At 47.2% G+C, this 14,094-nt stretch overlaps 1 protein-coding gene across 1 annotated transcript; it reads left to right on the plus strand.

Annotated features, from left to right (window-relative positions):
* The first annotated feature begins 388 nt into the window (after positions 1-388).
* On the plus strand, positions 389-6,138 carry LOC130272507 (uncharacterized). The gene is made up of 2 exons (XM_056518361.1): positions 389-2,776; positions 5,794-6,138. Exons 1-2 carry the CDS (start codon positions 1,336-1,338, stop codon positions 5,799-5,801), a joined length of 1,449 nt encoding a protein of 482 aa, XP_056374336.1. The 5' UTR covers positions 389-1,335; the 3' UTR covers positions 5,802-6,138.
* Positions 6,139-14,094: the final 7,956 nt, after the last annotated feature.

Consider the following 14,094-nt stretch of genomic DNA (forward strand, 5'->3'; position numbering starts at 1 on the left):
CCTTTCATTCACCATTGGACAGCTGAACATTGGAACATTGTCCTATTTAAATTAGTGGGGGGTCCCAGTGGTCACACTCCTACCGATCAGCTTGTTATCTCTTATTCCGTGGACAGGGTATACATTTTTTTAAACATAGGAATACCCTATTAGGGGCAATTTATGAAGAGCAACAATCTCCACCTTCCCTCTGGTATTACAAGCTGTGTCCTTGTTACCCCTGACTGAATAGTCAAATGGGTGGAACAAAATTTAAAATAAAAGTGTGAATATGTGACTGATCATAGGGCATGAATCCTGGCTGGGGGGGGGGGGAATATGAGGCTGATGAATTTTATTGCAGACAGGAGGCTCATATCAGAATGCATTATCCTTCTTTATTTTGCCCATTAGCAGAAAGAATGACAGTGTTAAACATAAAAAGAAAAAGAAAACACAGGTGTCCAAGCACCTAGTAACCATAGCAACTCCCTCCTCCATCCCACCAATCCAAGCATAGACTGCCCTATATAACCAAGCTGCAGCCCCTCCTCCTCCTCTTTCTTTCTGCTCGTTAGCAGCATCAGTGTCTAACAGATAAGTGCATTAATAATTCTCATTCCTGTCACCCACACTGTAATTTCTCCCTTTACCCTGTACTCCCAGGGTTGGGGGACTTCTGCCCTCTGTGGCCAGCTTCTGAGGGAGCGAGGGTCCCTCTCCCTCTCTCTCTCTCTATCTTTATCTCTCTCCCTCCCCCCTCTCTTTTTTCTATCTATATACATCTATATATCTATATCCGTTTCCCCTTTTTTCGTCCTCTGGGTCGGTATTTCAGACCCAGGGAACTGTACCGTTGTTCTGTCTCACTTATTTTTTCTCCCCTTTGGCGCTCCGCCATTTTTCCTGACTCCGCCCCCCTTCTTCTCCGGCTTTCAGTCTGAGATCTCCTGAGCGCTTCGCGCGCTGCAGGGGGGCGTGTCCGCACGTTCGCTTCGCGAGCGTTTTGGCCTGTTACCTCGCCTACGTGCGGGGCCTTCTGTGTGGTGCCCCGGCGAGTCCCTTGGTTGCGCGGCCCGGCCGTTTCGTCGGTCGCCGACTCAGGGATTCCCCGCGGCCCCTCCGTTCATCATTCGGCGCTGGCGCATTAATATCGCCTTACCCAGTTCGCAACTGAGTGGGATTTTTTCGCTGCGCATTATTGCGAACATTTTTCTCTCTCTCTCTTATTGTATACTCTGGTATAATTATAGGTTATTTATTCACTGCAGTTAATGCTAGTCCCTCTGTCTGTTCTCTCTTTACAGCTGGGACTGCACACTTATATTGTACATCCATACATATTTTAACTACATCATGTCTGATGATCAGCTATCTCCACCTAATGGTGGGCTGACTCATTCATCTCAGGACCATATCCTAGCCCCTTCTGAATTATTGCAACAGATGGTGTCTACATCGGTCCAATCCGCCCTGGCCTCCGCCATGTCATCTGTCAATGACAGCATATCAAAATCTGTTTCCATGGCGTTGTCACGGCAACACCGGGAAGGGCCGGCCTCTTCAGATACCCCCTTGGTCGCCTCCCACATACAATCCCAGGCTTCCAGCCTACTAAGACCCGGCAAGTCGGACCGGAAGAGACGCTATTGCTCCGACTTAGATACCCACCTTACCAATACACCTACTATTGGAGGTGGTTCTAAACTAACTAAGACCTCAGTGCCTCCTGAGGATACCAATGTGAGTGCTCAGAACCCCACAGATGGGGATGACGTGCCCGGTGGAACCTCTCGGTCCTCCAGGCGTAATAAACCCGATTCTTTTGTTGAAGATTCAGATGGCACCTCAGACTCTGGGGATGATGATTTATATGAGTTGGAGGACGAGGATCTGGAAGGGAACGCAAGTCGTTCTCCTCCACATGGCTCCGCTGACACAAGCGCCCCCGGGGCGATCTTGGATTCCATGGGAATTCCATTCTTCAGCCCGGAGAATATCAAACACCCCCGTTCGGGGGAGTGGACGCCCATGTCACAGGTGGCTGATTATGTTTCGGCTTGGCTGCGCAAATCTTTAGATGGTCGCAACCGCAATAAACTGAGGGCGGAGTGTCCACGACCGTCACTGCCCAATAATGTCGCCACGACGCCAGAGTTGGACCCCATTCTGGTGCGCTATCTGGTTAAGACCGGTAAAAACCCTAAAAAGGGTATTGACAAATCTTTCAAAACTGTTCAGGACAAATTGTTGGATGTCCTTGGGCCTATGACTAAGATTTTACAATTGGCCGAACATGCTGTCGCTTCAGGTGAAGTAATTGATGCAGACATTTTACGGGGCTGGGCATTACGAGCAGTTTGCTTGCTCGGCAATGCAAACACTGCGGCGTCTACGGAACGCCGGAGATCCATCCTTATGCGGCTGGATCCCCAACTTACTCACCTGGCTACCGACGAACCTGGTCCGCCAGCGGACGGTTTACTATTCGGGGAGGCCTTTCTTAAAAATATAAATAAGTATGTTGGCCTTTTCTCGGGCCTTGACAAAGCCCAATCCTCTTTAAAAAAGGTGGGCGCTAACAAGGTTTTCCCCAGGGCTGGAAGGGGTAGGGGTCGCCCTTCCGGCCGTGCCACCAACTATAGACCCTATAACAGGGGCCACTACATGCCTGACAGACAATATTACACACCAGTTCCCCAGCCACCACAGCCCTCGACTCCATTCTTTCCGCCTAGAGGACGTCCGTGGAGAGCGAGGGGTGCCAGCCGCGGATACCCAAGATCCAGGGGCACAGGTGAGACTGCCTATTCTGTCATTAACATGGGTTCCTGTGGGGGGCAGGCTGGGGTATTTTTCCCGGACCTGGTCCCGGATCACATCCGACCCGTGGGTCTTGCAAACTGTAACCGGCTATCAAATAGAATTTCTCTATCCTCCGATACAGACTTGTTCGCCGCCAGCGATACACTTCGCGGACGCCGACAAGGCCCTGATCCGCTCAGAATTGATGGATCTGCAGTTGAAGCACGCCATTCAGGAGGTGTCTTGGGACGCTCCGGGTTATGTGAGCAATATTTTCTTGGTCAAAAAGAAGGACGGAGGTCACCGCCCGGTCATAAACTTGAAACATTTAAACGAGTACGTTTTGTATCGCCACTTCAAGATGGAGGGGATACATCTTCTCAGAGATCTTTTGCTACCAGGAGACTGGTTGGCGAAGATAGATCTGAAAGACGCGTATCTGACCGTGCCGATACACCTTTCTTCCCGTCCATATCTTCAGTTCTGTTGGGAAGGTCGCAAATGGGAATTTGCATGCCTCCCGTTCGGCCTTTCTTCAGCACCATGGTGCTTCACCAAACTGCTGAGACCGGTCATGGCTTTGCTCAGGAGCCGGGGGGTACGCCTGATCGTCTATCTCGACGATATTCTGATCATGGCGTCCACGTACGCGTTGGCCGTGCAGCATGTCCAATGGACGGCCGCTCTGCTCTCGGAGTTGGGCTTTTTGCTCAACGTAGAGAAGTCGGTACTCACGCCGTCTCGACGGACGGAGTTCCTGGGGTTCGAGGTGGATACCCACTTGGCCACCCTGAGTCTGCCCACGAGGAAACTGACTACGATCCGCAAGGAGATCCGGAAGCTTCTCCGTGCAGAGGTGGTCTCATTGCGGGCGCTCGCTCGGGTGGTCGGTCTGCTGACAGCCTCCATCCAGGCGATCTTCCCTGCCCCCTTACACTACAGGGCGCTGCAGAGACTGAAGATTCGGCACTTGAGGGAGGGTTTGCCCTACTCAACCGAAGTGCCACTATCCGCAGAAGCCAAGGGAGAACTCCTGTGGTGGCTACGTCATGCCCAGGTTTGGAATGGGAAGACAATTTTCAATTCCAAACCGGACTTAGTGATAGAATCAGACGCCAGCCTGCGGGGTTGGGGTGCCCGCTGTGGGGCATCGACGTCCGGAGGCAAGTGGTCACCATCAGAAATGTGTTTGCACATCAATTGCCTGGAACTTCTCGCGGGCACCTTTGCCCTGAGGAGTTTCGCTTTCCACAGGTCGGATTGTTGTATCCTGCTGCGCATGGACAATGTAGCAGCCGTTCAATACATCAACCGCCTGGGAGGCACGAAATCCAAGATCCTCGCAGATCTCGCGACGGTCCTTTGGCAATTCTGCCTTCAGCGGAATATATTGTTGACCGCGGAGTATCTTCCTGGAATTTCCAACGCCATTGCGGACTGGAACTCCAGGTACCTCACGGACTCCAGCGATTGGATGTTGGAACCAACGGTGTTCCAGGCGATCCATGCCCTGTGGGGGCCATTGAGTATCGACTTATTCGCATCTCGTCTCAATCGACAGCTGCCACGATTTTTCAGTTGGCGACCGGATCCGGACGCCATGGCGACGGACGCGTTTCTTCAAGTGTGGCCACAGAGCACTCTGTACGCCTTCCCGCCATTTGCCATGATCCCCAGAGTATTATGGCAGACGGTGTCCCAAAAAGCGACGCTGGTGTTGATCACCCCCTGGTGGCCGACTCAGTCATGGTTTCCCCAGGTCCTGGGGATGGCCATAGATGTGCCGAGGTTGTGTCCGCCTCTACTCACGTTGCTTCGAGACCCCTCAGGGAATCTTCATCCCTTGACATCGGACGATCAACTGCCGCTATTGGCATGGTTGATCTCGGGACACCTTCGCTTGGGGGCCGCATTTCGCAATCGGCTTCTGACCTCATCAATGACGCTTGGGCTCCAGGTACCAGATCGGCTTATCGATCAGCCTGGGGACTTTGGCTTCGTTGGTGCTCACGACGGGATTTGGATCCCGTACGTGCCCCTGTAGCGGAGGTCATTAATTACCTCTCGGAGTCTTTTGAGGCGGGGAAAGCTTATCGCACGATTAACGTTTATCGCTCGGCTATTTCCGCCTCCCATGGGTTGGTGGATGGCTTGCTGGTTGGACAACACCCTATTGTCTGCCGTCTTATGAGGGGGATGCGGTTTAAGAGACCGCCTTCTTCGCGATATCTCACCACGTGGGATGTTAGCAGTGTATTACGCATGTTTGAGACATGGGAAGACAATGACGACTTGTCTCTTAAACTCCTGTCGTTTAAATTGACAATGTTGTTATGCCTGGTCTCCATCAAGCGTGTGTCAGACGTACGGGCCCTGGATATTTCCAGGAAACAATTTGTTCCCGATGGGGTTCGTTTTTCCATTTGTCGTAGGACCAAAACCGATCTACGTTCGGTTTTCTTCCCATTTTTTCCGACGCGCCCGAAATTGTGTGTCGTGCGATGTCTTCGATCTTATGAGTTGAAGACAGCTACGCGTCGTCCGACGGGTTCGGCGCAGCTCCTCATCTCCTATTGTCCGCCATATTTACCGGTTTCCTCCCCGACATTGGCTCGGTGGGTGAAATTGACAATGTCCTTAGCGGGTATTGATGTGTCACTGTTCACGGCTCACTCCACTAGGAGTGCGATGTCGACCAAAGTCCTTCAGACGGGTGGCTCGCTTTCGGAACTCTTGAGGGCGGCCGACTGGTCGTCCGAGGATACATTCCGTACGTTCTATTTTAAACCTACTGTACATGTGTCTATGTCTGTATTGTGATGGATTTATGATGCTTCTCTATGTACTGTGCTTTGAACATGCATTCTGATATGAGCCTCCTGTCTGCAATAAAATTGAGGATTTTCCTAGTAGAGTGACGGAAAATATTGATTTTATTAAGACAGGAGGCGAATATCATCCCACCCGTTTCCCCTACCCGTTATTATTTATAACCTTTGTTGTTTTCAGGATATTGAAGAATGGTTCTGCCTTGCCACGGTTCTTTGTTGGGGTCAGCTGCGTGACCTATCCGGTTGATCGTTCCTGTTTGAAGATTGACGTTCTGCGTTATTGGTTCAAGATCCTCCGTGTGGACGCCGCCGCGCGAGTTCTGCAGTTTCGATGCTGGACTTCGTCACGGCATAAAGAAAGAGGAGGAGGAGGGGCTGCAGCTTGGTTATATAGGGCAGTCTATGCTTGGATTGGTGGGATGGAGGAGGGAGTTGCTATGGTTACTAGGTGCTTGGACACCTGTGTTTTCTTTTTCTTTTTATGTTTAACACTGTCATTCTTTCTGCTAATGGGCAAAATAAAGAAGGATAATGCATTCTGATATTCGCCTCCTGTCTTAATAAAATCAATATTTTCCGTCACTCTACTAGGAAAATCCTCAATTGTGCATCATGCTTGGGAGGGGTGAATAGGAGGCTAATGGGGTGTGAGCGGGAAAGAATTGGGCTAGGGGGGGTTTGAATATGGGGCCCAGATGGGGTGTATGAGGCTCAGGTGATGTGATTATAAGGCTGAACAAGATAAATCGGGCTCGGGGTTGTTTATGAGGCGGAGGAGCAAGAATCAGGCTCAGGGGGAGAGAACATGAGGCTCATGGGAGTTGAATCAGGCTGAGGGGTGTATATGGGACGTGAATCAGGCTGGGGGGGGGTTTGGTGAATATGAGGCTGAGAGGGTGTGGATATGAGGCTTGGGGGGGGGGGTGAATATGAGGCTGGGAAGGTGTACATGAGTGTGGTGTCCCAGCACCAAAGGCTGTCCTGTGGGCTAAAGACTGCCTCTGGCATCCCTACTGTCTATGTGTTGTGCCCACTGCTCCATTGTCTAACCTGTAATAATGTAAAATAATGTTGTGTTGTGGTGGCCCAGTACAGGAGGTAACATAGTAACATAGTTCATAAGGTTGAAAAAAGACCAGAGTCCATCACGTTCAACCTATATCCCTAATGAGTCCCTACTGAGTTGATCCAGAGGAAGGCAAAAAACCCTCATACTAGAGGTAAAAATTCCTTCCCGACTCCAAATATGGCATCAGAATAAATCCCTGAATTCTTTTACAGAGTTCCCCATGACCACCTCCTCCGGGAGAGAATTCTACAGTCCCACTGCTCTTACAGTAAAGAACCCCCGTCTGTGCTGGTGTAGAAACCGTCTTTCCTCTAGACGTAGAGGATGTCCCCTTGTTATAGATACAGTCCTGGGTATAAATAGATCATGGGAAAGATCTCTGTACTGTCCCCTGATATATTTATACATAGTCATTAGGTCGCCCCTAAGCCTTCTTTTTTTCTAAACTAAATAACCCTAATTCTGATAATCTTTCTGGGTACTGTAGTCCTCCCATTCCCCGTATTACCCTGGTTGCCCGTCTTTGAACCCTCTCCAGCTCCACTATATCTTTCTTGTACACTGGTGCCCAGTACTGTACACAGTATTCTATGTGTGGTCTGACCAGTACTGTACACAGTATTCTATGTGTGGTCTGACCAGTACTGTACACAGTATTCTATGTGTGGTCTGACCAGTACTGTACACAGTATTCTATGTGTGGTCTGACCAGTACTGTACACAGTATTCTATGTGTGGTCTGACCAGTACTGTACACAGTATTCTATGTGTGGTCTGACCAGTACTGTACACAGTATTCTATGTGTGGTCTGACCAGTACTGTACACAGTATTCTATGTGTGGTCTGACCAGTACTGTACACAGTATTCTATGTGAGGACTGACTAGTGATTTGTACAGTGGTAGAATTATTTCCTTGTCGTGGGCATCTATGCCCCTATTGATGCACCCCATGATTTTATTTGCTTTGGCAGCAGCTACCCAACACTGGTCACTACAGCTAAATTTACTGTTAACTAAAACGCCCAAGTCCTTTTCCACGTCAGTCGTCCCTAGTGTGCTCCCATTTAATACATAATCCCAGGCCGTATTTTTCCTCCCCATGTGCATTACCTTACATTTATCAGTGTTGAACCTCATCTGCCACTTTCCAGGCCAAACCTCCAACCTATCCAGATCCATTTGTAACAGTGCCCTGTCCTCTATTGTGTTTACCGCTTTCCAGAGTTTAGTATCATCTGCAAAGATTGCTACTTTACTATTCAACCCCTCTACAAGGTCATTAATGAATATATTAAACAGGACAGGACCCAATACTGACCCCTGTGGTCCCCACTAGTAACAGTCACCCAATCAGAATAAGTACCATTAATAACCACCCTCTGTTTCCTATCACTGAGCCAGTTACTTACCCATTTACACACATTGTCCCCCAGCCCCATTTTATGCACCAACCGTTTATGTGGAACCGTATCAAATGCTTTGGAAAAATCCAGATATACGACATCCAGCGATTGCCCCTGGTCCAGTCTGGAGCTAACCTCCTCATAAAAGCTGATCAGGTTAGTCTGACAGGACCGATCCCTCATAAAGCCATGCTGATATGGAGTCATACATTTATTTGTATCAAGATATTCCAAAATAGCATCTCTTAGAAAACCCTCAAACAATTTACATACAACAGAGGTTAAACTAACAGGTCTATAATTCCCAGGGTCACCTTTTAAATATTGGCACCACATTTGCCATGCGCCAGTCCTGGGGAACAGTCCCTGTTACTATCGAGTCCATGAATATTAAAAATAGAGGTCTGTCTATTACATTACTTAATTCCTTTAGAACACGGGGGTGAATGCCATCTGGACCTAATGATATGTCTATTTTGATTTTTTGTAGGCGGCACTGTACTTCTTAAATGCTTTATTTTTGTCATTAATTGCCCCCTTAACATTTTTATTCATCCATATTGGTTTTCTTTTATTTCTGATCCTTTTATTCTCATAAGGTATATACATCTTACAGTGAGAGTTTAAGATATTTTTAAAAGTCTCCCATTTAGTGTCAGTATTCTTGTTTTTGAGGACATTATCCCAATTTATATTGCTAAGGACTTCTCTGAGTTGGTCAAACTTTGCCTTCCTAAAGTTCATTGTTTTTGTGGCCCCTCGAGAGATTCCCTTATTGAAGAACAAGTTATAATGTATTATATTATGATCACTATTTCCTAGGTGTTCTTCAACTTGCACATTAGTTACTCTGTCAGGTACGTTGGTTAATATTAAGTCTAGTAGGGCGCCCCCTCTGGTCGGGATATGCACCATTTGGGACAGATAATTGTCTTTAGCTATAGTCAGAAACCTGTTTCCTTTATGAGATTCACAGGTCTCAGTCTCCCAGTTTATATCAGGATAGTTAAAGTCCCCATTATTATCACCTCATTCTGATTTGCTGCCTTGTTTATTTGCCTCATTAATTGATCTTCTGCCTCTTCCATTATGTTTGTTGGCTTATAGTAAACCCCTATCAGAATTTTATTATTTTTATCTCCATATATTTCTACCCATAATGCATCCACATTATCGTTTCCCTCCCGTATATCCTCCCGCAGTGCGGCCTTCAGACTGGACTTTACATAAAGACAGACTCCTCCCCCTTTCCGTTTTGTCCGATCATTCATGAATAGACTATAACCCTGTATGTTGACCGCCCAGTCACAGGTATCATCCAACCAAGTCTCTGTTATACCCACTATGTCATAATTCTCCTCAGACATCAACCACTCCAGTTCCTCCGTTTTATTGGTCAGACTTCTGGCATTAGTCAACATGCAATTCAATGGTGTATGTTTTTTCTTCCTATGAAGCCTATCCCTATAAACTATTCTAACCCCTCCCTCCGCTCCACCCCCAGGTACATTAATAAGTCCCCCCTCTCTATCTACACTATCTTCCCCCTCTATGTTGTAGGTTCCCTCCCCCCCAGTCCCTAGTTTAAACACTCCTCCACCCTTCTAGCCATCTTCTCCCCAAGCACAGCTGCACCTTCCCCATTGAGGTGCAGCCCGTCCCTACGGTAGAGCCGGTAACCGACAGCGAAGTCAGCCCAGTTCTCCATGAACCCAAACCCCTCCTTCCTACACCAACTTCTGAGCCACTTGTTTACCTCCCTGATCTCCCGCTGCCTCTCTGGTGCGGCTCGTGGTACAGATAATATTTCAGAAAAGATTATATTGGAGGTCCTTGCCTTAAGCTTGCGGCCTAAGTCCCTGAAATCATTTTTAAGGACACTCCACCTACCTCTTACTTTGTCATTGGTGCCAATATGTACCATGACTGCTGGGTCCTCTCCAGCCCCACCCAGCAACCTGTCAACCCGATCCGCGATGTGAACTCAAGCGCCAGGAAGACAACACACTGTTCGGCGATCCCGGTCTTTGTGACAGATCTCCCTGTCTGTCCCCCTAATAATTGAGTCCCCCACTACGAGTACCTGTCTGGCCTGCCCTGCACTCCTCCCTCCCTCCTTACTGGAGCAGACCCCCCCCCCCTGGCGGTCAGAGGCAGAGTCCTGCTGCAGTTCTGCTAGCTCTGTAATGGCATCCCCCTCATCTGCCAAGCGGGCAAACTTGTTGGGGTGTGCCAGTTCAGGACTAGCCTCCCTGACATTTTTCCCTCTACCCCATTTTCTAACTGTAACCCAGCTAACTGCCTGACTGTCCTGCACCTCCGTCCCACTATCCTCCCCCACCTCTACAACAGAGAGTACTTGCTCAGTGAGCAGGAGACTCCTCTCCATGTTGTCCCTGTATCTCAGTGTTGCCAGTTGCTCCTCTAGATCCAGGATCTGGGCTTCCAAATAAACAACTCGCACACATCTCGCACAACAAGATGCACCCTCAAACTGCTGTTCAAGGATTGAATACATTGAACTAGATGTACACCTGACTGCATGTTACCCTGGTACCCTTGAGCCCTGTCCAGCAGCCTCCCTTCAGTGTCCCCTGGGCCCCTTTTGCTTGTGTCCCCCCTGTATATATGTTTTGCTATGTATTATAATATATAATGTGTTGTTGCTTTAAGAAATGTCCCATGTGTCAGCAGGGTTAGATAGGCCTGAAGACGCTTTTTCTAAACCAACACCTTTCCAAATAATATGTAAAGGTGAGATCACTACAAGGGGTTTAATATCTTCCATCTACAATATATTACACTCTCTCACTTATCAAGATAATTGGAAACACCCCTACATGATAAAATGGGAGGAATATTTGGGTTATGAAATTCCAAAAGTCATGTGGCAGACTATATGGGATCGAGCAGCGAAGTCTTCTTCATGTGTAATACATAAAGAAAATCAATACAAAATTATTTTCCAGTGGTATCATACACCCGAGGTATTAAACAAACTTTATCCACAGACTCACTCTGGTTGCTGGAGGTGTTGTGGGGAACTGGGTACACTACCACACATATTTTGGGAATGTCCCTCTTTACGTCACTTCTGGTTAGAGGTGCAGTCTTTGGTAGGGAAGATAATGGGATTAAAGATTCATTTGAATCCAATAAACTATCTATTAAATGTCCCTCCCCCTGGTGTAAGGAGAAATAAACTCAAATTATTTCACTCCATACTTACGGCTGCAAAATGTCTGATAGCCAAAGAATGGAAAAAGCCAACCCCTCCATCCATCCAGGCCCTGACCAATAGGATCCTGGAAGTTAGGCAGATGGAATACCTAACAGCAATGACGGAAAATAGGCTTTCTCACTTTTTTGATATTTGGAAAGATTGGGATGAATTCATGGAAAACGGCAACCCACATTAAAGGGAAGAATGTTGGGAGGAGTCGCATGGGCATGAATTTACTCTAATCTTTTACACCTTGATTAAACAGGTATTTATCTACTTATTTATTTTTTTTCCAATTTCCAATTTCATTTAAATTTTTTTTTTTCTTTCTTTTCTCTCCCCTTTGTCTTTTCCATCCTTTATTATTTCTTTTCTGGGAATCTGTCAGAAACTAAATATAATGATTTGTCTCTACTAAATGTTCACTTGTTAACACGAATAGTACGAGATTTTGTGTTCATCTAGGGATATATCTGTTGAACTAAATAGTAAAACTATAGATGTCATAACTCAGAAGCATGGAAAAACTGTTTAACGAAAATATTAATGAGTTACTATATACAAGATTGTAGATAGTCTTTATAATAGCAACACAAAAACCTATAGAGACCTAGACATAGTTTACAGCTTTACAGATGTAAGATTCTTGGTATCCTATAACATGTCTTTACTGGAACTGTATGTTATTTTTTACCCTTGTTTCTACTGGGTTTTTCTCCTTTTTATTTCCTTTTTTGCTGTATTCAAATGTTTTTATTGATAAAACAATAAATAAACAGTTATATGAAAAAAATGAAATGTACCATGTGATTGTTACCCAGGAGGTATCAGTGACCAGGTGATCCCAGGGGTGACCTATGAGCTCCCTGCTAGTCTCCCCTATATAAGCCCTGGGAGGAGCTAGACTACTCTCTTCCTGCTGAGGTCCATGACAGCCTACCTGCATCAACCTTATAAATAAAACCTTACTGTGGCCTGACCTTCTCCCCCCCCCCCCCCCGAATAAAATCGCATGACAACTTGTGGGGTTGTAAAGGCCACAACTTTATTATTATAAAATGTTATTGTAAAACTTAAACCATATGCCTACCGCAGGAAACTGTGGGCACGGGAGGTCTGAGGCAGGACCGGTGATGGATGAGGCGGCTGGTTCCGTTTCTTGCGGTGGTGGGGATCCGGGCTCAGGCGTTGAGGGGGGCGAGAGGTGCGGGAGGGCCTGGCTGCCAGTCGCGGTGCGGAGCGGAGGTCATCCGGAGGAGGCTCAGCAGGAGGGGCTCCGTCCAACATGTTGGAGAGCCACTGCAGTCCTTCTTGCTGGGCTCACTGCTGTATCTGCTGCAGGAGCCGGTCACTCTACACTGGTTCTGGGATGGTTTTCTGTCTGCAGGTAGGGACTCCTGTGGCTGAGGGGGACACTAACAGCCCCAGCACATCTTGCAAAAGTGTGAGCCTCAAATTCCCCTCCCCTGGCTTCTGGGGACCAATCCCATGGGGGTAATATGAAAATATTTACCCCACACCCCACACTGACCTCTGATTCAACCCAGAGCCAGGGGTGGGGAGGGGGTGAACCTCTGCGGGCTGTCATGGCACCCCTGGTCCATATGCATAGACCATAGGTGCTTCTGTGCAGTGAAGTCGAGTCCTAGTGTGTGTGTCCAGAGTCATTGGAGGACTGTGTTCAATAACCAACTTCCTCTACCTCTTAAACCTCCCCCCCCATGTAAACCTTATATATATATATTAAAAAAACACTCCGACAACTTATAACTTTGGTGGACGTGGGGGTCGGTTACAGCTTTTATTTAGTCATAACACTGTTAACATGGTAACCAAACCGTCCAACCTCCATGAGGTCGCCAAACCAGGGGGAGCCCCACAGCCAGCCGCTGGCCTCAGCCGCCGGGCCTAAGAGCCTTCCCCCTCCGCTTCTCCATGTATTTCTCTCCTTTACCGCCAGCTGTGACTTAAATAATTCAAGCAAAAGACAAACATTCCATCAAGATGAAACCAACATAAGGTAAGACTTTTCCACCAATTCCTTTATTTAATTTAATTTTTTTTTATTATTTTTTTTTTATTATCCTTTTGTTTTTTGTTATTTGTTTTTTTACAAACATTTTTTTTTATTAATTTATATATATATATATATATATATATATATAAATAAATAAATAAATAAACATTCCTTTTTTTTTTTTTTTTAAAGGGGGAAATACAAAATTCAAAAGGGGAAAAAACCCCGTACAACAATCAAAATAGGGAGGGAGGGCGGGAACCTTTCTCTGCTGGACACAGGTACAAAAGGGGGCCTGAGGGGAGGAAGGACCCTCACTTATGCCTTGGTGTAATGCCCAACCCCTTTTCTCCCATGTGCCCTACTCCCCACTCTAACTGGCTAACCAGCCCTGGGAGCAACCAAATAGGAAGGAGGGGGGGAACCTATTTTAACCCTACCCTGTCTGAACCTCTGCCCACAGTCAGTGTCCCCTAGTCCTAGTCGGCCCGGCGCCACCCAGCCTCAAGTCAAGTCTGCAGCCACAGTCAATTGCAAGTAATCTACAGTCATAGCTTTGTGAGTCACCAGTCAAGTCAAGTCAGTCCCTATCAGCAACTGGCAAGTCAGTATGGCCTGCATTAAATTGTCCAGTCCTACTACAAGTCCCAGCAAGCCCTTAAGCTCTCTGAGTCACTGGTCAACTCTGTGGGCCCTGGCTGAACTGTACAGACTTTACCATCTGTCTACCCTCAGTAAAACTACCGTTATCCGTAACTTGGTGTC

This window comes from Hyla sarda, chromosome 5 (genome assembly GCF_029499605.1).
Source record: "Hyla sarda isolate aHylSar1 chromosome 5, aHylSar1.hap1, whole genome shotgun sequence".
Taxonomy (NCBI): Eukaryota; Metazoa; Chordata; class Amphibia; order Anura; family Hylidae; genus Hyla; species Hyla sarda.